This window comes from Narcine bancroftii, chromosome 1 (genome assembly GCF_036971445.1).
Source record: "Narcine bancroftii isolate sNarBan1 chromosome 1, sNarBan1.hap1, whole genome shotgun sequence".
NCBI classification, from domain to species: domain Eukaryota; kingdom Metazoa; phylum Chordata; class Chondrichthyes; order Torpediniformes; family Narcinidae; genus Narcine; species Narcine bancroftii.
This window is the reverse complement of record NC_091469.1, coordinates 227,734,087-227,758,592: the sequence shown is the minus strand read 5'-3', so window position 1 is coordinate 227,758,592 and position 24,506 is coordinate 227,734,087. Positions and strand designations below refer to the sequence as shown.

Genomic DNA, 24,506 nt, shown 5'->3' with positions numbered 1-24,506 from the left:
ACCGGTATCAGGCAATTCTTACACTTTGCACAGAATATAACATTTATGAATTTTACAGGGCTTTGGTGCTTGAAAGGTAAATGGTTACTGCTCGGGAAGGTTCTTATCAGTTTTCAGAGAGAGATTTGTTGCTCGTTGGACATCCACAACTGATCCCTTTCGATCAGCCACGTCAGTGTCTTGCTGAAGAAACTTCCCCCATCAGGGTTTTCCAGATGATAACTTTCATTCAGGTCACCACAGAGTTCCTTTTTGTTTCCCTTAATTCAAGTGAAACATTGTACAGCCAGCCATCTCCTCTTGTGTGGACCACAAGGGCCTTGACCAAGCTGAAATAAGAACTCACAACCCATCTTCAAAATGGGGTTTTTCCACAAGCTTGCCAGCTTGTCCTGTTCCAGTCCCAGCTGCTGCTGAACTGGAGAACTGAATTCTCTCTCTCTATCTCTCTCTCTCTCTCTCTCTGAGAAAACCACATAACCCTCTGAGAACAGCAAACTGCACTCGGACTGTGGCACTGGGCCTTTGTTGCTTTCCAGATCAATAATCCATTACTCCACAGCATATCCAATTAACACCTACTTGTGAAGTCCTTATAGGCATTCTTCAAAGTTTTTGCAAAGGCACCAGAGCCTGGACTGTCTGGCTTGAACATAGCTCTGGCATTTTAAATGAGATCTGTTTTGAAGTGTTTGTATGTGACCTACACTTAAAAACCTGCCACAATTGATCTCCTTTAAAACCTATCTATATACAACATAAAATAATCTGTCACAGTAACCCTTGACACATCCAACAAGCCGGCAACCCAGCTCGCCTCTGTGAAGACTTTGCATGGCCAATACAGCCGTCTCCTTGCCAGCTATCCCTCCATCCTGCATCCCCAGTTCACCATCACTATGCGGAAACGTAGCATCCAGCACCACATTGCAACCACAGGTCCACCAGTGCATTCTCGAGCCTGATGTCTGGCCCCTTGACAAACTCAACCTCGCCAAGGAAGAGTTTAAGGGCACGGAAGAAGTTGGTATTGTCTCCCTTTCCAACAGTTCATGGGCCTCTCCCCTCCACCTGGTGCCCGAGTCAACAGCAGCTGGAGACCCTGCAGAGACTGTGGATGCCTCAATGATGCGACGACACCAGACCACTACCCAATCCCCCACATCCAAGATTTTGTGACAAATCTCAACGGTGCACGCCTCTTCTCTAAGGTGGACCTGATCTGGGTATACCACCAGATCCCTGTTCACCCAGACGATGTCTAAAAGACCACTATCATCACCCCTTCTGGCCTTTTTGAGTTTCTTCTCATGCTTTTTAGTCTGAAAAACACAGCCCAAACCTTCCAGCACCTCGTGGATGCAGTGGTAGAGACTTGCCTTTCCTTTTCACCTACCTGGATGATATCCTGAAAGTGAGCAAGTCTCTTGAGGAACGCATCTCACACCTTTGCCAGGTGAGTTCGGCCTCAACATAAACCCAGCAAAGTGCCAGTTTGGCCTTGAAGAAATCAACTTTTGGGCCACAGAATCACCAAGGACGGCACAACTCCTTTATCCGACAAGGTGAAGACTATATGACAGTTCACCAGACCGATGACTCTGAAGAGACTGCAAGAATTCGTGGGCATGGTGAATTTCTACCACAGGTTCATCCCCGCAGCTGCCAGCATCACGTGCCCACTCTTCGTGTTAATGTCAGACTCCAAGAAAGAACTTGAGTGGACTGACGAGGCGCAGGCCACTTTCCAGAAAATCAAGGAGGCCTTGGCTGCCACAACAATGCTGGTCCACCCATGCATGGACGTGCCCACGGTCCTCACGGTTGATGTGTCCAACACAGTGGTGGAACAGTTCGTGGACAACACCTGAGGGCTCCTTGCCTTTTTCAGCCCTCACCTGTGTGAGCCTGAACTGAAGTGCAGCACGTTTGACAGAGAGCTGCTAGCTCTCTACCTCGCTTTCTGCCATTTTGCTACTTCTTGGAGGGGGGAGGGGTGGCCTTTCATGGTCTACACAGACCATAAGCCGTTGACCTTTGCATGCTTCAAATCTTCTGACCTGTGGTTCACCTGCCAGCAGATGCACTTATATTGCAAATCTGAATTCACTCACTCCATCCACCACCTCTCAGGCAAAGAGAACGTTGTCGCTGATGCACTCTCCAGACCAGCTGTTCACAACTTGTCACAAGGCATCAACTACCTCGACCTGGCTCAAGCCCAACAAGGCGATCCCGTGACCCACAGTTTCAGACGGTGATCATGAGTCTGTAGCTCCAAGACCTCCCACTGGATACCAATGGCATGACTTTACTCTGTGATGTCTCCAATGGCGGTGAACACTTTTCGACATGCTACATGGCCTTTCCCATTCCTCCATCTGAACAATGGTATGGATGATATCCTCCCGGTTCGTCTGGCATGGGCTGCACAAGCAGGTTAGTGAATGGGTGAAAACCTACACACACTGCTAAAGGTGAAAGTTCAGCAGCACTCAAAGCCCCGTCTCCAACAGTTTGATACACTGAATCACAGATTCCAGCATGTCCGCCTTGACATAGTGGACCCCTTTCCAGTCTCTCGAGGGTCACGCTACCTGCTCAAGATAGTGGACAGATACACCCGATGGCTGGAGGCTGTCCCCATCCCAGACGCCACCACCGACACTTGCACCAGAGCTTTCCTCTCTGCCTGGGTCTCCCATTTTGGGTCTCCCGTTTTGGAGTCCCAGTGCACACAACTACAGACCGGAGGGCCCAATTCACCTCCGCTCTTTGGAACAAACTCTCCAAACTCCTGGGCACCCAGCTACACTGCATCACTACATATCACCCTCAGTCCATTGGACTAATCGAGTGTTTTCGTCGCCACCGTAATTAGGTACTGATGGCAAGGCTGGAGAGGCCAAACTGAGTGGATGAACTGCCATAGGTCCTCCTCAGTATACCCACAGCACCTAAGGATGACCTCAAAACCTCCTTAGCAGAATTAGTCTACGGCGAAATCCTTGCAGTCCCGGGCCAATTGCCCCCTTTGTCGCCAGGCCAAGCCTCTGATACCGCCATCGTACTGGAAAGACTGAGAGACAAATTGGGAATTGCTCGGACCATCGTGACACTTTCACCCACCCTCCAATTACTGCACAGACTTAAACTCTTGCAACTATGTGTTTTGTCGCAGAATGGCGGACACAGGCCACACCTCCCGCGTCTCTATGAGGGAATCTACAAGGTGCTCCAGAGAAATGTACCAACATTTACTCTCAACTTTGGGGCCAGAGAGGAGTTTTTCACACTGCACCACCTCAAACCAGCCCACTTGGTCTTGTCAGAGCCGGTAAAGTTCCCACCATCAGTACGTAGAGGTCGGCCACCAAAGCACCAGATCTCACCCACGAGGAACTGTGAGACCACTGGCACTGGTTCTGGGGGAATGGGTTGTGTGGCGGCGCACATAATTGCAGCGGTTGTCACGCACCATCAGCAGGCCAGCCATGGCAAAGATGGCGTCATGGGCCCTTCTCTTCCGGTACAGAATCTAAAACCAGGGGTCCCCGCCTCTAATGAGTCTAAAATGAGAAGAAGTTTATTCTCTCAGTTGGTGAATTTTTGCAATTGTTTACTCTTGAGTGCCATGCAGGTTCAGTATTGATTTCATTCAAAATTGAGATCAGCAGATTGTTGGATGTTAGAGGAATCCAGGTGCATGGAGATAGTGAAGGAAAATGGTATTGAGATTGAAGATGCACTTTAATTCTTTTAAATAGAAATAGCAAATGCCGAATGGTTTTTATTTCTTATTTAACCTCATGATTCTACAATGAACAGAACACAAGAAAATAACACCAGGATGAGGCAATCTAGCTCCTCAAACTTGTCTTGCACCTCAATTCTGCTTCTGAGCTAATTCCTTGATCTATGATCTTACAATAATTTTCTTTGTTCTGCTTAAATGTGTCCAGTGTTTAATTCCATTTGCAATACCTTAGGTCCAGCCACATAAATACTGGGCTACATAAGCAGGTCAAATTTGGGTTGAATCTTCAAATTACTCATTTCCTGACACTCTTAAGACCTTTCCACCATTTACAAGGCCAAGCCAGGGGTGCAATGAAAGGTTCTCCCTTAGTTTGGATGAGTACAAATGCAATTGTATTCGTATAGCTCAATGTCATCCAGGACAAAGCAGCCCATTTGATTGGTTGCTCACCCATTACCCTAAATATTCAGTGCTTCTTCTATCTGCCTACAATGCCTACCATGTGTACCACCCACAAAATTCACTGGTGTTGCCTGCAATGCTCAGATATCAAAATAAATGACCAGTAATAAAAAAAGAGAGAGAGGGAAGTAAATTAACCAGGGAAAAATATACATTAGAAGTTGGAAAATTAGGAAGGAATTGCAGGTGGAATGAAAGTTGGAGACAAATCAAACAGGGAATCTTTAATGGCTTTATGACAGCAGAATCTCATGGAATATAAGAAATCAGAGCAGGGATGGGCCACCTGAGCTGTCTAGCCTACTCCACCATTCAACAAGATCATGGCTGACCTGGCAGTTGACAACTCCACCTACCTGATCATGGCTGACCTGGCAGTTGACAACTCCACCTACCTGCGTCTTCCCCATGAATATTAATTCCCCACTATGCAAAAATCTATTTAACTCTGTCTTAATTAAGTTCAATAAGATGATCATCATTGCTTCATTTGGCAGAGAATTCCACAGATTTGCTGCTCTGTGAAAATAAGTTCCTACTCTCTATTCTTAATTTACTCTCTGAATCTTGATTCTTTGTCCCTAGTTCTGGTCTCCTCTTTCCTGCCTTTATTTAATCTATTCCTTTACTAAATGTATATGTTTCTATAAGATCTCCTCTTATACTTCTGAATTCCAGTGAGTATAGACCCAAGTGACACAGTCTCTCCTCATAGGGCCTTCTCTTTGGAATCAACCTGGTGAAACTCCTCTGCAAAGCCATTCTATTTTTTGTTTCTCAAGTAAAGAGACCAGAACTGCATTTAATACTCCGGGTGCAGCCTCACCAGTATCTTGTACAGTTGCTGCAGAACCTCTCTGCTCTGAAATTCAGTCCATCTAGCAATGAGGACCATTTGTCTTCTTCATAACAACCTTTTGCACTTCATGAATCATGTGTCTCATGAATGCATAAAGCACCCCATGTCCCTCAGCACAACAGCATGCTGCAGTCTTTCGCAATTTAAATAAAATTCTGTCCTTCCATCGTTCCTTTCAAAGTGGATGACCTAGCATTTACCAACTCTCTGCACTTTCCATGTCTTCTGCCCAATTTTCCTTTCTCTCAACTTAGTGTCATCAGCTGACTTGGATGCACTACACTCGGTCCCTTTTCCAGATCATCAGTGAACAGTAGCGGCCCTGCACCAACTCCTTACCACTGGTTGCCAACCAGAGAAACACCCATTTATCCAACTTCCTACCTTCTCTTGGTTAACCATTTCTCTATCCATGCTAATGCGTTACCCCTCACTTCATGCATCTTTTTCTTGTGTATGTCTTTCATGTGGCACCTTAATGAATCCTTTCTGGAAATCCAAGTACACTACATCTACCTGTTTCCCTCCATTCAATGCACTCATTACATCCTCAAAGAATTCCATTACAATTGTCAAATTCCCACTGGAGATGTTTTTCCCTTTGGTATTACTTATTTCTGCCCAGATGGAATAAAGTTTCTGTTCCTTTTACCCTATATTATCTCTAAACTGATCGAATCCTTAATTAAGAATGTTACTCATCTCCCCTGCCTTCCTCCTATCCTTCCGAATTATCTGAAATCCTTGGATATTTATTACCCAATCATCTCTACCCTGCAACCATGTTTCTGTAATGGCCACTAAATCTCACCCCTTTCAACTGATTTGCATCACATGTTTGCAGACCTTGCTTCGAATACTATGGGCATTTAAATAAAGTGCCTTTACACTCATTCTTCTTTTCGAATCTAGTAATCTTTCTGACTTTTGCATTTGACTTCTTACATTTTCACCTTCGGTCTCTGCATTGCTTCCTTCTGTTGATCTGCATGGATTCCCACCCTCCTGCCATAAACACTTTCCAACAGCATGAGAAAACAGTCCTAGGACATTGTTGCTGATCCTGGCCATCTGATTTATACTGGTCCCAACTCCTAAACCCGTTTCAATGTCCCAGGAAACTGAAACCCTCCCTCCTGTACCACTATTCAAGTCATATATTTATCTCAACTATTCTGGTATTCCTGCTCTGACTAGCACGTGGGACAGGCAGTAATTCTGAGATTACTACCATTGAGGTCCTGTTTTTTTAATTTATCTCCTTGCTCCCTTGTACAACCTCATCCCATTTTTATCTGATATCGACTAGGATATTTACTGTATGATTCTGGTGACTTAAAGTGATAGTTGCTTCAGTGTTGCATAAAACAGGAAGCTTTGATCGATCAGACCACTGTTTTAAAATATTATGTATTAAAATATTATGTGTCGGACAAAAATTGGAGCTAATGTGAAATATCTATAGTTAATATGCATCACATTAAATAGTAGACGAGACTTTGCATTTAATGCCAGATTTTAGAATTTCCGAATGCAGCTTATGTTTTGGCCACAATTACATCACAGCTTTGAGCAGATCTCAGAATGGGCTGCTAATTGGAATGTATTTATCAATTTAAAAATAACATCAGCTTTGAGCCAGATAACTTCATAATATTAAACAGGTATGCAAGCCAAAATTGGTTATCTTCAGAAGAATATGTGCTCAGTAGTCCAAGCAGTTGCTCTTGATTCTCCACCTTAACTTCTCAAGGAAGTTGGTCACCAACAAGGGTTCTGCGGCAGTCCTGGCAGCCATGTTGAAGCTGCTCTGGGAACTTTTGGATGTATAAATTGTACTTGCTTTTTGCATTTCAGGTTTATGAAAACTGCTCTTGTGTCCAGAATGATAGCTATGATTTTGACGCACAGAAAGGAATATGTGGTTCTAAATGTACCCATTTGCCCATGTTTTTGGGGTTATTTATGATCTGTGTCATTTTTACATTTATGACTAGCACAGCGATCACAACTTCTGTTCTCAGGTATGTTGTATCTTTTTAATGTAGTTCTCGTAACATAGCCACTGCAGCTTGAGACTCATTTCCACTAAAGTTTTATGTATTATTTATAACTAATATAAGTGTAAACATTTCTTGTATATTGAAGATGTGTTCAATCTGAATTGAGCACAGTACATTTAGTGGTGGCTTTTTTTATAGTCCCTATTCAAAACATTGATCTTCAAAGCATATTTTCATTAACTAAAGCCCTGATACTTCCTCTGGTATTGTTGTCCCCAGCTACACATTTCCTGGAATCCCTCAGTCAGTATTAATCATACTTCCCTCAGCTGCAAAAAAAATTTGCATTTTGTTTGTGGTTTACCAGATTCAAGTTAGACTTTGTTTCCTAAATCTCTAAAATAATCCACAGAAGTTCCATTTTTTAGATATACAGGCCATTTCAGCCCATAAGTCCATACTGCCCAATTAACTTACACCCCCAGTACATTTCAAATGGTGGGAGGAAATTAGAACCCCCCCCCCAACCATGGAAATCCCACGCAGACCTGGGGAGAACGTACAAACTCCTTGCAGATAGTCTGGGATTCAAACCTATTTCCAATCAATAGCACTGTAAAGGTGTTGTGTTAATTGCTATGCCAACCATGTAAGAAGGAATCAACACCCAGAGCAGAGTATAGCTATCTGATGCAAGTTTGGTGGAATCTGACTCTATGAAGCAACTACCAATCAAGGTGATAGTATTTTCAGATAAAACATTCAGGACAGGTCACCCAGTTCAACTCAATACTTTGTGAAACATGAAAGTCTTCAGATGCTGTGATTGTAATTAAAAACACATAGAAATGCTGGAGAAACTCATAATTGCTGACGTTTGCGGCTTGGCCCTTCTTCAAGGAATATGAAGAATGAGCCAGAAGCAGGAAGTCTCAGAATTCAGACAATGCCAGCTGGGGGAAGAATCCAGACCAACACAAGGTGATAATTAAATATGATAAGGGGAGAGGTGAGAATTTGTCATGGCTGTGTGAAAGGAGATGGGGAAAAGGGAGAGACAGAGCTGGGGAAAGGTGATGGGAGGGGGGAGGGGTGTGAGGTTGATATTAATGCAATAGTGTGGATCTCTTGGTGCCACCCATTTCAATTCTCCATCCCATTGCCTTGCTGAAATATCTGTCCCTGATCTTGTGTACTGCCAGACTGAGACCATGTGCAAATTGGAGGAACAACACCACATCTTCCAATTGGGCACCCTCCAACTGGATTGCATTAACAAAGACTTCTCTGGCTTTTGTTAAGTCCCCTCTCCCCCCGGCTTCTTCCTCCATTGCCTTCCCCCAGCTCTGTCTCTCCTTTCCCTATCTCCTTTCATGCAGACATGGTAAGTTATCACTGATAGGCTCTATCAATAACCACAAAGTCAAGAGCAGGGAAATGATAGACTTTAATAAAGACAAGACTTCGGCTGGCCTGGATCCAGGTACAGGGATGCCAGAAGTGGGGGAGGGAGGTTGACCTTTATGGCCAGGTCATGAGGGGAGGAATCAAAGGAGATGAGTCACTAGTGGGCGGGCCAGCCTCATACATACAACAGCGCACAGTTAGGGAGTAACGTACAAGGAGAAAACATATCACTACAATCACCACTCCCCGTTATCACATCCAATTGTTGGTCTTGATTCCTCCCCCAGCATTGTCTGAATTCTGAGACTTTCTGAGGTTTCCTGCTTCTGGCACATTCTGCTTATTCCGTGAAGAAGGGCTCAGGCCGGAAACGTCAGCAATATATCTTTGATTTTTATGGATGCTGAAAAGACCAGCTGAGTTACTCCAGCATTTCGGTGTGCTTTTGCAACTCAATACTGTCTCAGGGCAGGGTAATTTTCATATGCAGACAAAGAATTGCCGGAGGCACTCAGCAGTCAGACGGCACCTATGGGTAGAACTGGTCAGTGACTGTTTTGACTCTGAACCTTTTATCAAGACCTCCATGTTATGCTATGGTTTATTGCTAGTGTGAATGAACACAAAAGTAGGAAGATTATGCTTCAGCTATATAACATATTGATGAGTCCACAGTTGAAGTACTGTGTAGAGTGTTGGTCTTTATGGAAGGAGCCAAAAAAGATTCCTTAATTCTCATGTAATAGTATAGAACATATAATATTACTCAAAAATGCCTTCCGCCTCCCATAAGGCAAAGATTCATCATTAGTGATGCCCAGCACCTCATACAGTTAGTCAGTAAAAGAAGCAAAGGAGTGTCCCTTCAAAGACGCTGAACATCGGTGGATTATCTCCCTTTGAAAATAGCATGACTATCACCTGAATAACTAACTGAATGACTGGTGTAGCAGTTAGCACAACGCCTTTACAGCACCAACGATCAGAACTGGGGTTCAAATCCCGTGTCTGCTTGGGATTTTCCTGGGGACTTCAGTTTCCTCCCACCATTTGAAACATACTGGGGTGTAGGTTAATTAGGTGTGAATTGGGCGGCACGGACAAACAATTGGGCAAAAAATGGCCTGTTACTGTGTTGTTTGTCAAATAAAAAACTACTTTGCTGCCCCTTGAATCCACTTAGACCAACAGTGAAAGTTTTAGATATTCATTGATACGGACTGTAGTGACACCAAAGGCTGCACACTGTTATTGTAATGATTGGTTGCTTAGATTGCATTAACTCCCAGTCTTCAGTAGTGTTACTGAACATGGACCTCTCTGACTAGTCCCCTTTTCATGATCAGGTTTGCTTAAAATGCTATGGAGATTTGACAGAATTATTTAAAATGATGAGGGGGATAGACAGAGTAAATGTAGATCGGCTTTATCCATTGAGGGTAGGTGAGATACAAACCAGAGGACACGAGTTAAGAGTCAAAGGGGAAAAGTTTAGGCGGAACATGAGAGGGAACCCCTTCACACTGAGAGTGGTGAAAGTGTGGAAAGAGCTGCCAGCTGAGGTGGTGAATGCGTACTCGATTTTAACATTTAAGAAGATTTAGGCATGTACATGGATGGGAGAGGTATGGAGGGCTATGGACTGGGTGCAGGTCAGTGGGACTAAGCAAAAAAAAATGGTTCTGCACAAACTGCAAGGGCCAAAGGGGGCTGTTTCTGTGCTGTAATGTTCTCTGGTTCTAATGTCTTTGAAATTCTGTGGAAAGATCCTTGACCATGTCCTTGTGCCTAGTTGGACATCTCCAAGGAGGTAGAATTCAATTGCCCCTCAAATTCTTATCACAGGACCATTCCAAGTAGCCTTAGCACATATCTACTATTTGATGATCATGAGTGGTCATATAGACACTGAAGAATTGATTCCATCTACTTTATTTCAGTGAGAAACAAATGACATCTGAGGTATTGGGATCTGCTAGCATTGCAGTCTTCTGATTAGTGTAAGCAAACACTGTACTCGTATCTTCAACAGAGCTCCAAGTAAGAACCTGGAATGTTGGCCCTTCTAGTCTGTGCCCATATTCAATACCTCAGCTGGCAGTTCATTCCACACTCCCACCACTCTCTGTGAAGAAGTTCCCCCTAAACTTTCCAGGATGTCCACATAATTCTTGAGGGAATATGAACTGGCAGAACCTTTTAGCTGCCAACATCTCCTGGAACAAGAGCCACACTCCACATTGAGGCAGTTTAATGCAGATACAACTAGAACAATTCAAGTACCGGTTTAACTCCAGAATTACCGGAAAGCCGTTCAACCTACAGTGACTATACTTCAGAACCAAGGTGAAACAAGCCTGTATGCAGATGATACTTACATTCATTAAATCTTAAAAGTTGAGCTGCAAACCATCAATGTTTTCATGAAACACTCAAGGTAAAGATCCTCTACTAATAGGCCTTTATCCCCAGGCTCTCATTTTGTGTGCTATTACAAAATTTCAGATCTTGCTGCCCAGGACGCACTCCAGCTCCTGCAGTATCCACCAATCCCAGAAGCCTAACAATGATTAAAAGTAAAAACACTCTGATAGAGAAACTCAGCAAGTCAAACAGTGCAATGTATATTGCGAAGATAAAGATGCAGAACCAACATTAGGGATTGAGCCCTTCATCAAGGTATGAGCAAAATGTACGAAGGCACCCAAAGAAAAGTAACTAAACCAAGGATAACAATGATGCAGGGAACCCCAGGAGTTAACTCGCCGGGGATACCCAGGCACAGATGAATCCCTGAACGGGGACAAGGAACTGGTTTGAATGGACCCCTTGATGCCCCAGTGCCTGACTTGCCCCATCTGCATCACCCTACCCCTGACAAAAATTTGCATCAAGACGCAAGGAAACATTGACTGCTTCCCAAATCAAATGAGCCACCTCCCAAATGAAATTCACCGCCACCTTAGTTATAGCGCAACAATGAAACAGATCCTTCACCCAATCATATATACATGCTGACCATCAGCCTCTCTATACTAATCCTATTTGCCTGCACTAATTCCTTATTCCTCTGTGTCTTGTTCATCCAAGTGCCTGTTAAATGTTGTTACTATTCCTGCCTTCGTCACCAACTGTTGCAGCTCTTTCCAGATACCAACAGCTTTTTGTGCAAAACATTTACTCTTTGGATCTCCTTTGAACCTTCTCGCTCTCACCTTAAACCTAGACTCTCTAGATTTGGGCATCCCTATCATGGGAAATAAACTCTGGCTGTGTACCTTATCTATATAATTCTATATACAGTCTCTTTTGCTCCAGGGAAAAAGAATCTCTCCTAGTAACTCAACACCTCCAATCTGTTGGCACAGCCTTTGTGTAATCGAGCAGCAGGGACAACATTTAACAGGCACTTGGATGAACAAGACGCAGGGACCTCAGAATGTGGTTCAGAATTCATGGTCTACTAGGCAGCAGTACTCCTTTCTCTTCTGTGTGCTTCTGAGACTTAGACCATCTGCAGTAGGTTCTGAAAAAGTGGCATCAATGCTGTCTTTGCAAAATTCTTCACATTTACTGGAAGGATCACATTGGTTTGGTGTTCCCTCCCAGGTCAATGTTCATATTATGTTGATGCCAGTTCCACTCATCTTGGCTGACCAGGCTCCTGACTCAGGCTCGCTATTACCAGGCACGTAGAGAAAGAGGTCCAAGGATGTGCTCATTACCTTTCCCAAACAAAACATCCCCACAGACTCCTTGAAACCCCCGCTTCATAATTTACAGGTCCACCTGCACTGACTCTCACACATAAATGAACAAATTCCTGTTTCCATTATTTGGGTGGCCAGCAATAAAATCTCTGCATTTCCTGAGGTGCAGAGACTTCCACACAAAATATTTTCCTTGAGGATTTCCACCCTGATCACTGCATGCAAGCATGCTCAATCTTGCAGGAGATGACTGTATCCACCTTTGCCAGGCTTTTTATTACGGTAAGGTTCCTTCACCCCCATGCTGCAGATAGGGCTTCTTTTCAATTGATCACCATTTGGATTTCCTATTTGACAAAATATGACTTCCTACTCTCATGTCGCCTGACTCCTGTGTACTAATGACAGACTTACTGATAGTTGCTGCTGTGGGGAGTGTGCATTTAAGAGATATGCACTCTTCTGATTGGAATGATAAATGAGGTGCTTTTTACAGTTTGTTTCTGGGTGTAAACCAGCCTAATGGAGTTTCATACTGAATTTTGGACAATTTTATTTATTTTTTGGGTTCAATTGCAATGGAATCAATAATCTATCTTACTAATAATCAGCAATAATCCATTTCCTCGTCAAATATCCAAAGTGTGTAACAAAAATGTTTCAATGGGCAATTATTTTGGCAGGGTTGCTTCCACTGGTACAAGTGGATCGTGAGACACGAATAATTTCACTCTTACTATTTTCTGCATGATAATCACAGCTAAACAATTGTCAAGAAAGATACAAATTATATTTCTTTCATATTAGTGACTGAGAAGTTGTATGGACTTGCTAGTTGATGTCAAGAAATCTATATGGTTGAAATAGGATGCCAATAAAATCTTTTGGTACGTCCTCGATGTCTATGGTTATTGTTCTTTAATTTTAATAATCAACTTGATTCATTTGTCTACAGGTGTGTTCCCGATAATCAACGCTCATTTTCATTAGGCATTGATTGGGTTTTTGTTCGGCTCCTAGGTAAGACGAAACTATGTGACATTGGTATTGTAATAGAATAGGCAAAAGTACACTATTAAAACCTTTGGTATACATGGGGTGTGGTATTCCTCAGTGAAGCCAACAACTCCAAATTTAATTGGCTTTCAGATGGATTCAGATTGTCCTTCCTGAACTCAGAATAAAGTTGGTTTTGAGGTATTCTGATATTGGAAAATGGAATGGATGACGTGGAATTCTAGTTCACTAACAACATCGTGACGGGTCACATCTGCAGGTTGCGTGGAACTGAAAATCACGATACTGACTCCAACGATCGTAACTGGAAACATCATGAACTCCTAAACCCTGGACATTTTTGTTTTAAACCTAGATCACCCTCTTTCATAGGTGGTGATGGGCAAAGCTGGTCCAGTGATGGAATGTAGTCTTTCCATCTCCATTGAAATCTTGCAAGTTATGGCAAGAGCACAGTTGGAGCACAATGTAATAGTGGAGAAGGTTTCTAGGGCCATTTAGTGCAAAGGTCATTTTTTATTAGTGCAATAGATAAAAAAATTGTTTGGGAGTAAATTGTATTTTGTTTTTGGTGAACAAACATTTGGTGAGATCTTGATCTTGGATTGAAGTTTAGTACAAATTTAATTCTTTCTTCAGCTATTAAGAATTCTACATGGAATGTAATTGGCAATTCACTTCACAGTAGATATGAACAAAACTGGTTTGATCAAAACAAAAGTTTTTTTTTTCTAATTATGGATAATCCTGACAAGTATCTATTAGAAATTGGGAACTATTTCACAGGTGGAAGAGACAAAGCTGTCCTTGGATGCAAAACTCATTTTGGGGATGGAGTAGAGAAAGTGTTTGAAGTTGAAGTCGCACGGCAAAAGTATATGATTGTTCCATTCTCCAGAACAGGTCTCGTCTCCTTGGCAAGGAAAGAGCATTTATTTTTGCACGAGAGTCTGTTTAGTCATAAATATTTTTAGCTCATTAAGTTGCAGAGTGTAGCATGAACTCGGGGTTTTGCAGGATATGAAGGGCTTGTTGATGGTTCTGATGAAGACTCATTCATCTGAAACATTCACTGGGTTTTGCCCTCCACATTATTTGCTAAGTATTTCCAGCTTTTTCTGTCTTTTTGTTTAATAATTATAATGCAGTTGTTCTAACTTTTCATTTATTTACAGGTGCTATTCCAGGACCAATTATTTTTGGAACAGTGATTGATAAATCCTGTGTACTCTGGGATGTAGATGACTGTGGCAATCAAGGTGCATGCTGGACTTATGACAACCCAAAAATGGCCATCTTACTGATAGCGATTGGTAAATTCTTAACTCAATTTTTATTGGCAAAAATGAAAACAAATGCAAATAGAATTCTAAAATTTAGTAAGTGGGGAATTTCTTTCACTTTTTTTATTGTTGGAACACTATGAGGTAAACTTCTGAGCACACGGAAGCATCCAAGCTAATTTCAATCTCGAGATCAGAAAGGGTTGGTAATGTTGGATTTAAAGTGACACTCAGACCAGTGTAAACTGAGGCTCTGTAACGAAGATTAACCTGATTACAAAAAGTATATTATGTGGTGCGGATGAAGGCAGGATATTTGATGAGGATATGAATGTTGCATAAATGAAACTTCATAAAGTTTTTGACAGAGCTTCTCATTGTTGGCTGACCCAAAAGATTAAGGCAGATGGGATCCATGGAGATTTGATAGGTTGGATTCAGGATTGGCTTATCCACAGATGAAAGGGTAGTGGTGGAAGGGTTTTAATTCTGACAGAGGGTATGTGACCAGTGGTGGTCCACAATGTGCTTGGATTTCTGTTGTTTGTGATGTCCATAAGTTATTTGGTCAAAGATGAAGGTGCCTGATTATTAAGTTTGTAGATGATATGAGGATGGCTGGGTTTGTGAATAGTGAGGTAAGTGGTCAAAGAATTCAGCAAGGTACACACCGGCTGGAAATATGGGAACAGAAATGGCAGATGGAACTTAATCCAGACAAGTGTCAAGTGTTGCATACTGGGAGGTTAAATGAAAGTAAACAGAAAATAGTAGTACCCTTTAGGACATTAATGTACAGAAGAGATCCATAGCTCCCTGAAATTTGTAATATGGATAATGAAGCAGCATCTTGCCTTCGTTAGTTGGGGCATTCAGAATAAAAGTTGGGAGCTTTGTTAGGCTACATTGGAAGTATTGTGTACAATTCTGGTTGCTATAATTCAAAGAACAAAGAATATTTGTGGAGGGTGCAAAAGCAGTTCATCAGAATGTTGCTTGGATAAAGAGAATCTTAGCTACAGGAGAGGTTGAACAATCTTGGATTGTCTTCTTTGAAGTGTGGGAGGCTTAAGGGTGTCCAAATACAAGTATACAAGATAATGAGAGTTACACACATGGGAGATGGTCAGAATCTTTTCTCCCCGGGCAGAGATGCCTAATTTAAGGTGCAAGAGATTGGTTTAAAGAGTTTAAAAGGCAGATCTTTTTTACATAGTGACTGGTAGGTGCCTGGAAGGCACTGCCGGGGATAGTGATGGAAGCAGATACAAACGCAAAGTTAAAGAAGTATTTCTACAGGCGCATCAACAGGCAGGGAAAGAAAAGATATAGACCAAGTGTAGGCAGATGTGCCAGTAAAATTGGCATCCTGGTTAGCACAGACATTGTGGGCCAAAGTGTTTGTTTCTGTGCTGCAGTCTTCTACACTCTTTTTTACTTGTATAGTTTGTAGTTCAATGAAAAAATATGCAACTAATACCTAGGAAAATGCTCTGCATTATTTATTCAATTTTAGAAAGAATGATAAAATGGAAAAGGAATGTTTTATGAAAGACTTAACAATGTTCTGACTCTTGAACTTGAAACTGGGATTTGAGCTCTGACTCCGGGGCTGTGCTTGGATGTGGCACCGTCGGGTCAGCTGTGTGGTCGGCAGCCGGCAAGGCAGTCTCGGGGTCTCTGACCCTTGCTAGGTCTCGTATGGGTACAGTGTCCTTGTGGCCATCCGGGTACCTCACAAATGCATACTGGGGGTTGGCATGAATGAGGTGTACCGGTTCAACCAGTGGATCCATCTTATGGCCTCTGACGTGCCTCCGAAGGAGAACTGGCTCTGGGGATGTCAGCCAGGAAGGGATGGAAGAACCATTCACCAACCTCCTAGAAAAAGTAAAGAGGCGTTCATGCGGGGTGGCGCCAGTAGTGGTGCAGAGTAACGACGGGATAGCATGGAGGGCTTCAGGCAAAATGTCCTGCCAATGGGACACTGGTAAATATTTGGACCTGAGGCCCAGGAGCACCGCCTTTCAGACGGTGCTGTTCTCCCTTTCCACCTGGCCATTACCTCTAGGGTTATAGCTCGTGGTCCTGCTGGTGGCTATACCTCTGGTGAGGAAGTACTGACGAAGCTCCTCACCCATGAATGAGGTCCCCTGGTCACTACGAATTTAGTCAGGGTACCCGAACAGAGTGAAGAAACTGCTCGGGGCCTTGATGACCATGGCTGAGGTCCTATCCGGGCAGGAGATTGCAAAGGAGAACCTAGAAAACTCATCCACCACCGTAAGGAAGTAGGCGTTCCTATTTGTCGTAGGGAAGGGGCCCTTGAAATCGACACTGAGTCGTTCGAAAGGGCGGGTGGCCTTGATGAGGTGTGCCTTTTCAGGCCGGTAGAACTGAGGCTTACACTCGGTGCAGATTTGGCAGTGTCTGGTCATGGACCGGACACACGTCCCTCGGGATAGGGCATCTGGGGGATCATTGAGCTTACCTGGCCGGTACAAGGTGTCATAGTTGTAGGTGGATAGCTCAATCCTCCACCTCAGAATCTTGTCACTTTTGATTTTACCCCATTGTTTGGCACTGAACATGAAGGCCACTGCCCTCTGATCAGTCAACAGGGTAAATCTCTTTCTGGCTAGGTAGTGCCGCCAGTGGCGCACTGCCTCAATGATCGCTTGTGCCTCCTTCTCGACGGAGGAGTGCCGGAGTTCGGGACCATGAAGGGTGCGGGAAAAAAATGCTACTGTCCTGTCTGCCTGGTTTTATGTGGCAGCCAGTGCGAAGTCGGAGGCATCGCTTTACACCTGGAAGGGGTCGGACTCATCCACGGCATGCATTGTGGCCTTAGCGATGTCCCCACAGATTTGATTAAAAGCAGCTTGGGCCTCCGACGATAGTGGAAAAGTGGTTGACCGAATTAGGGGATAGGCCTTATCGGCATAGTTGGGCACCCACTGCGGATAGTATGAGAACAGCCCTAGGCATCTTTTCAGCACCTTCAGGGTGTTCAGGTCAGGGAGTTCCAGAAGTGGTCGCATGCGGTCAGGATCGGGAGCAATGACACCATGTGCCACGACACATCCAAGAAGGGCCAGGCACTCCGTGTTGAACACGCACTTGTCCTTGTTGTACGTCAAGTTAAGTAACTTGGTCGTACGCAAGAACTTGGCGAGGTTTGCGTCGTGGTCCTACTGATCATGGCTGCAGATGGTGACATTGTCAAAGTAGGGGAACGTTTCCGTCAGCCCGTGTTCCTCTATCATCCGGTCCATTACTCTCTGGAAAGCAGTAACGCTGAAGGGCACCCACAGGAAGTAGAAGAGTTTCCCGTCGGCTTCGAATCCGGTATAGATTCGATCGCTTGGATGGAGGGCGAGTTGGTGGTAAGCCGACTTGAGGTCAATAGTCGAAAAAATTTTGTATTTGGCGACCTTATTGACCAAGTCGGCTATACGGTGGAGTGGGTACGCATCCAGCTGGGTGAAGCGGTTGATGGTTTGGCTATAGTCAATTACCATCCGGGGCTTGCCCGGCCCTCTGACCACGAGGACCTGTGCTCTCCAGGGACTGGTGCTAGGGGCTATGATCCCCTCCGCCAGGAGTTGCTGAACCTCATCCCGGATAAATTGCATATCTTCCGAGCTATAGCGCCAACTTTTGGTGGCGATGGGTTCGCGAACAGCGATGGAAGGGGGCACCCTCAAGGTGGTGAGGCCACAGGTCGTAGCTGGGGACTGAGTGCCGGGACTGCTGGACGGTGCCGAGGACTGAGTGCCAATATCGCTGGACGGTGCCGGAGATTGGGTGCTGGGGCCACCGGACGGTAACGGGGGCCAGCTATCCGTTTGAGGATGGTCACCCAAATGCTGAGGGCCGTGAACAGTCAACGGTGGTTGGAGGCCTCCGAATGCCATCATCACGCTCCTAAACTGACTCTGAAAGTCAAGGCCTAGGAGGATCAGCACACAGAGGCAGGGCATGATTAATAACACAAAGTCATTATAACATTCCCCCTCCACCATTAGCAACGCTACACAATACCCCCGGATACTCGTTTGTTGGTCCCTGGCCACCATTGAAACCATCCCGGTCATGGGTTGGACCGGGAGGGAGGTCTCTGGACCACATCGTGGTGTACGAAGCTTTCCGTACTGCCGTTATCAAAAAGACAGTTAATTTTATGTCCATTCACCTTGATCTGCAACATTGAGTTCCAGACTGGGTGAGGACCGGCTTGATTTAGTGGCAAGGTTGGGAGCAGAGGCCTGTAAGATGGCGCTCCTTTCACCGTGCACGTGGTCAGCACTGGAAGCTCTTCAGGATCGGGACCTGCAGACCCTTTGGTAGAGGCCCCTCTTTCCACACCCCGAGCATGTTGCTCCTTTTGCAGGGCAGAGGCGCTTCGCATGCTTGGCCTGCCCGCAGAAGTTGCATTTCAATGATGCGGTTGGCATGATTGCCACCGCGGTGGGGTCGCTGACGCCTGACGCTGAGTCCCAGGCCGATGGCCCTCGTGGTGGAACATACACAGTTGGCCCACTTCTGCCCGCGATCGAAACTGCTTGGCACTGGGCGAGTCCAGAATTCTGACCAGTTTGATAGCCTTTTTGAGAGGGAGCGGGTCCTCCTCGAGGAGTCTTTGACAGATGTAGTCTGACCTCAACCCCGACACACAGGCATCTCTGATCAGCTCTTCCATGCACTGGTTTAGTGATATCGTGCCCGGGCCCGTGAGATCCTCCAAAAAGTCTTTTCCCAGTGTGACCAAGGACCGGACGAACTCTTCAGCAGACTCACTAGGCTGTTGTTTTCGGGATGCCAGCAGGTAACGGGAGTAAACCGAGTTCACCTTGGGTTTATAGAGTGCCCGGAGCTCAGACATCACCTCGGTGTAGGTCACACTGCCTTGGATGGTCAGGTAAGCCTTCTGGCCGACTCGTGCCTGAAGGATCTTGAGCTTCTTTTTGTCCGAGTCGACCACATCCGTAGCGGCATCGATGAAGTTGCTAAAGTATTTCACCCACTGCTCAAAGAGTACTGATTCACCCAGGACTTGGGGGTCTATTTCCAGCCGTTTGGGGTGCAGCAATTTCTCTATAACTGGAGAGTTCTAAAATCTTGCTCAATAAGTTGTTGGGCGCTATCAGTAACCCAATAATGACAGTCCGGGTCCAGGCTAGGAAAATGAACGGGAAGGAGAAGGGACTCGACCTTTATGGCCAGGGGTCACATGCGAAGGATCAAGGAAGGAGCTAAGGCAGGGAGACCCCCAGAGGGCAAGCCAGCCAGTAAAAAAAGCCATATCGGAAAACATACAAACTCCTTACAAAGAGCGTGGGATTCGAACTAGGGTCGCTGGTCCTGTATAAGCATTGTGTAAATCCCTGTGCTAACCATGCTGCCCTGGTATCTTCACTGGTTCCTTAATTAGCTCTGAAAAACAACAGCTATTGAGCAAGAAACGGGAGTAATCTATTTAGGGGGAGAAGGCCGGGGAGTGGGGCTGAGTGGGAGGATGAATCAGCTAATGATAAAATGGTGGCGTGGACTCAATAGGCACTTCTACTCCTATATTTTGTGATCTTGAAATGAGGCAAGAGTAGAGGAAGAATAGGCCATTGAGCACCTCCTGCGTGCTTTGCCAATCATTAGGTTGTGGCTGATCTCTTACCTGAATGCCGTTATCCTGCCTTCATCTTGTATTCCTTTAATTTCTTTGATAATAATCGATTTTTGAATATGTTTTGAATTTGCTCAGTAGCTAAACTTCCATGGCTGTATTAGGTAAAGAATTCCAAATGTTCACTACTGTCTGCGTGTAGGAATTTCTCTCAGCCCTCATAAGACAGCTCCATATCTTGAAGCTTTCTCCATGGTTCAAGAAGAGCTCTTCTTGGCCAGCACAAGCAGGATGGGTGGAATGGTGCACATTTTAGCAAGGGAATCGAGGTCCTGATGTTGGTCTCCTTCTCAGTTCAACACTAAAGCTCTGCAATTTGTTTCCAGGTGCAGCTTGCAAAGTGATCAGCATTATCACAATTGCTGCCGCTTATTTCCTATATAAACCTCCAATGGTTACTGAACAGATGTCTGATGGGCCAAATGGTGAATTAGGGTTTGAGGGCAATGATATGAATACAACTGAGATGAATTAATGAACTGTGAATGATCCAATAAGCCTGTGCAGTGACGATTACACAACAACTTTGTATGAAGCCAAAATAATTCACTGTATATTTTTAAAATATGACTGCAGCTGCATGCCTCCATTTGATGGCCTGCACAGGAACATGTATCTTTGTCACAAGCAACTATATTGATTCATGCAATTCCTTTGATCAATTATTTGAAAGTGATTGAGGGCCATGGTTTTTTAAAGACTTTTTATCGTTATGATATTTTTAGTTAAACACAATAACCACATGTAAAAAGAAATAGCCTGCATCTTCTCTATATAACAAAATAAATGTGGGAAGCACTTTAACTGAATGTGCCTTGGCTAAGCACAGAGATGTGCTTTTGATGTTTTACGTGGAGGAGTGAGTGACAATCAACCTCTATTTAGGTGTCTGCCAAAAATAACACTGTCCATATTTGATACAACCATGCAACTACAACTTAAAAATACAACTTAACACAACAGGCTTGAATTTATATTTTATTTTAATGCTTGTATTATCTTTCTGCATCAGAATAATTTTATCTTGACTTTGAATTATCTCCAACAACCATATTTATAAGTCAATTAATTGTTTCCAACAGCCTAAACAGTGATTTACACAGCGTAATGATACTTAATTACCATTTGTTGGATTGTTTAACATAATATTCTCTATTATTTTTAATCAGTATTGTGCCTTGTATTGTGTCCTGTGTCAAACAGACGAAAGAATTGCTGAATTTTCAATCTCAAGCTGTAGTCAACTAATTCCTTTTGGTTTCATGCATGCCATTAAACTGAGCTGATTCAGGGAGAATGAAGGAAAAAAAGTTCCAATCTTCGTATTGTCTTCATGACTAATGTATGTATGTTTAATATAGAATTTGAATAAATATTGGCAGAGGGTGAATTTACCCATAATGTTGAGCATCTGAGCTCTCAGAGATGTCATTCAATTTTAACTTGAGACAACACAAGGAACAGGAGAAGGCCCTCCAGCCTGCCAAGCCTGCTCTTCCATTCATTAAGCTGATCAGGTTTTTGGCCCAGCTCCTCTTAACCTGCTTTTTACCCATAACTTTTAATTCCCCTACTATATAAACATCTGTGTTTTTATATACAGTATTTAATGAGGCAGCCTATATTGCAGCCTTGGGCAAAGAATTCCACAGGTTCACACCTCTCTTCGAAAAGCCGTTCCTCATTAACTCCATCCTAAAACTACTCCCCCAAATCCTGAGGCTTTGTCCCTTAGTTCTCATCCACCTACCAGCGTAAACAACTCTCCTGCTTCTATCTTACCAATCCATTTCATGACTTCATAGGTTTTTATAAGAAAATAGTTGTTTGCCTCCCACACGTAAAATTAACTAAATAAGAATTGTGCTTGTGAGAATCTTGGCAGTTATAGTTGGACCCAAACTGATTGGACTAAGAATGAATAAAAAAAAAAGCCTCATTCTTCATTATCAAGAATATCTTTACTTGTCAGCAAAATTGTCCATCTATGTGATGAGACCAAGTCCAAAGCCAATCAGTAAGCATTAACAGAAAATATACCTGTGCCACTACAGTTACTTGCTATGAAAAATCAAACTTATAAACAATTAATAGTTACATTTAGTTGCCTGGGCTCCTCCACATATACTGGGGGATCGATTTATCTTTGATAGCCATCATTAAAAACGTGAGCAGTTCCATTTTCCTCGCATCACACATTCTATTCATTTTCTTCGATCTAACCAAATGTGTAGAGAATTAAGCAGTGATTGATAGTTTGATTACATTTTGTGCTTGCAACCAAAGATGTGGTTATTTATTTACTTGGTATAAATGGAAAGGGAAAGGGTAAGTATTTGGCCACCAGCAAGGGGAGCAAAGTCCTTGGAAAATAGTTCCATTGGAGTTAACATTAATTATTTCTGCTTTCTTTTCCTTGTAGTTTTAGAGTTAAAATAAAGGAGGATGTATACACATATTTATAAATATACAATTGAAGGATTTTTAACTGTTTGTATTAGTATTTTGTTGAGTTCTTTGATCAGACAAATGTTCAAAAGATGTCTTCGCCAATTTGGACAATAAATGTCTATTGTTTAAAATGATCAATTTCCAACTTCTTCCTTATCATTTCTTCATGTCTGTACTAATAATTTAAGCAAAACTCTAGAGCAGGGGTTGGCAAAGTAGTCCATGGGACTATCCAAGGGGTCAATAAATGTCCAGGTTATTGAGAAATTTTTTATTCATTTATGTCTATTTATGCTTGGAGGTCGACAAGAGATCAAGGGTTCCATGAAGAGGTCGATGGTTTAAAAAGTTTGCCGACCCCTGCTCTAGAATTTCTATCTAATATCTTAATTTAACTAGAAGGTTGTCTTTCATAGTTGACTTTTGTTCTTGCACATTAGTTAGGAAGCACTGAATTCCACATCTAATCAAACCCATCACTATAACCTTCGAATAAGAAATGAAGGCCCTTGTTGAATGTTGGAAAATTCTTTAAATCTCAATTTTTTTTAAAAACATTTTGTGTTGCTATGCTATGGATCTAAACATGCTGCTTATCATAATCAACATATATTTAAATTGCCATTCTCTCTTTTAACTTCTTGAGTTGTAATTCTGGCTATGACGGATTGGTGCACCCAGACACTGAACATGGAAAAATAAGATCTTTTCATGTGTATAGTTTAAGGATTACCTGGATGAAATACAGCATTTGTTCATCCCAGTTTGGAAAAAGAATAACTCAAGGATAACAAGGGAAATCAGGGAGAGTATCAAGTGTAAAGAGGAAGCGTATAAACTAGCCAGGAAAGACAGAATACCAGAGGATTGGGAGAAATTTAGAGTTCTACAGAGGAAGACAAAGGGATTAATCAGGAAAGGCAAAAGAGATTATGAGAGAAAATTGGCAGGGAATATAAAAAATGACTACAAAAGTTTTTATAGATATGTAAAGAAAAAGAGACTAGTAAAGACAAATGTGGGTCCCTTGCAGTCAGAAACAGGTGAATTGGTAATGGGGAACAAGGACATGGCAGACCAATTAAATAACTACTTTAGTTCAGTCTTCACTAGGGAAAATATGAATAATCTTCAAGAAAAAATAGGGGACCATGGGGCTAATGTGACAGAAGGACTGGGGAAAATAAGTGTAAGTTATGAGGTTGTGTTGGATAAATTGAAGGGATTAAAGGCAGACAAGTCCCCAGGGCCAGATGGTCTGCATCCCAGAGTGCGAAAGGAAGTAACCCATGAAATAGTGGATGCATTGTTGATAATTTTTCAAAACTCTTTAGATTCTGGAGTAGTTCCTGAGGACTGGAGGGTGGCTAATGTAACTCCACTTTTACAAAGGGAGGGAAAGAGAAATCAGGGAATTATAGACTGGTTAGCTTGACATCAGTAGTGGGGAAAATGTTAGAGTCAGTTATTAAAGATGTGATTGCGGCACATCTGGAAAGTGGTGAATTCATTGTTTAGAGCCAGCATAGTTTTATGAAGGGAAAATCGTGTCTGACTAATCTTATTGAATTTTTTGAGGATGTAACTAGTAGAGTGGATAGGGGAGAACCAGTAGATGTGGTTTACCTGGCTTTTCAGAAAGCTTTTGATAAGGTCCCACACAGGAGATTACTATACAAACTTAAGGCACACGGTATAGGGGATATGGTATTGAGTGGATAGAGAATTGGTTGACAGATAGGAAGCAAAGAGGAGGAATAAACGTGTACTTTTCGGAATAGCAGTCAGTTACTAGTGGGGTACCACAAGGCTCAGTGCTAGGACCCCAGTTATTTACGATATATATTAATGATTTAGATGAGGAAATAGAA

General features: G+C 43.2%; 1 protein-coding gene across 4 annotated transcripts in view; it reads left to right on the top strand.

Annotated features, from left to right (window-relative positions):
- The window catches only part of LOC138739814 (solute carrier organic anion transporter family member 4C1-like), a 168,461-nt gene that overhangs the window by 108,807 nt on the left and 35,148 nt on the right, over positions 1 to 24,506 (top strand). For 3 of the 4 annotated variants that reach the window (XM_069892380.1, XM_069892372.1, XM_069892365.1), the window contains 3 exons: positions 6,939 to 7,105; positions 13,157 to 13,221; positions 14,394 to 14,531. In XM_069892380.1, coding sequence (XP_069748481.1) covers positions 6,939 to 7,105; positions 13,157 to 13,221; positions 14,394 to 14,531 — 370 coding nt within the window. Of the gene's footprint in view, positions 1 to 6,938; positions 7,106 to 13,156; positions 13,222 to 14,393; positions 14,532 to 20,510; positions 22,767 to 24,506 lie in introns of those variants that run through there. The other variant, XM_069892368.1, reaches the window with a different exon arrangement.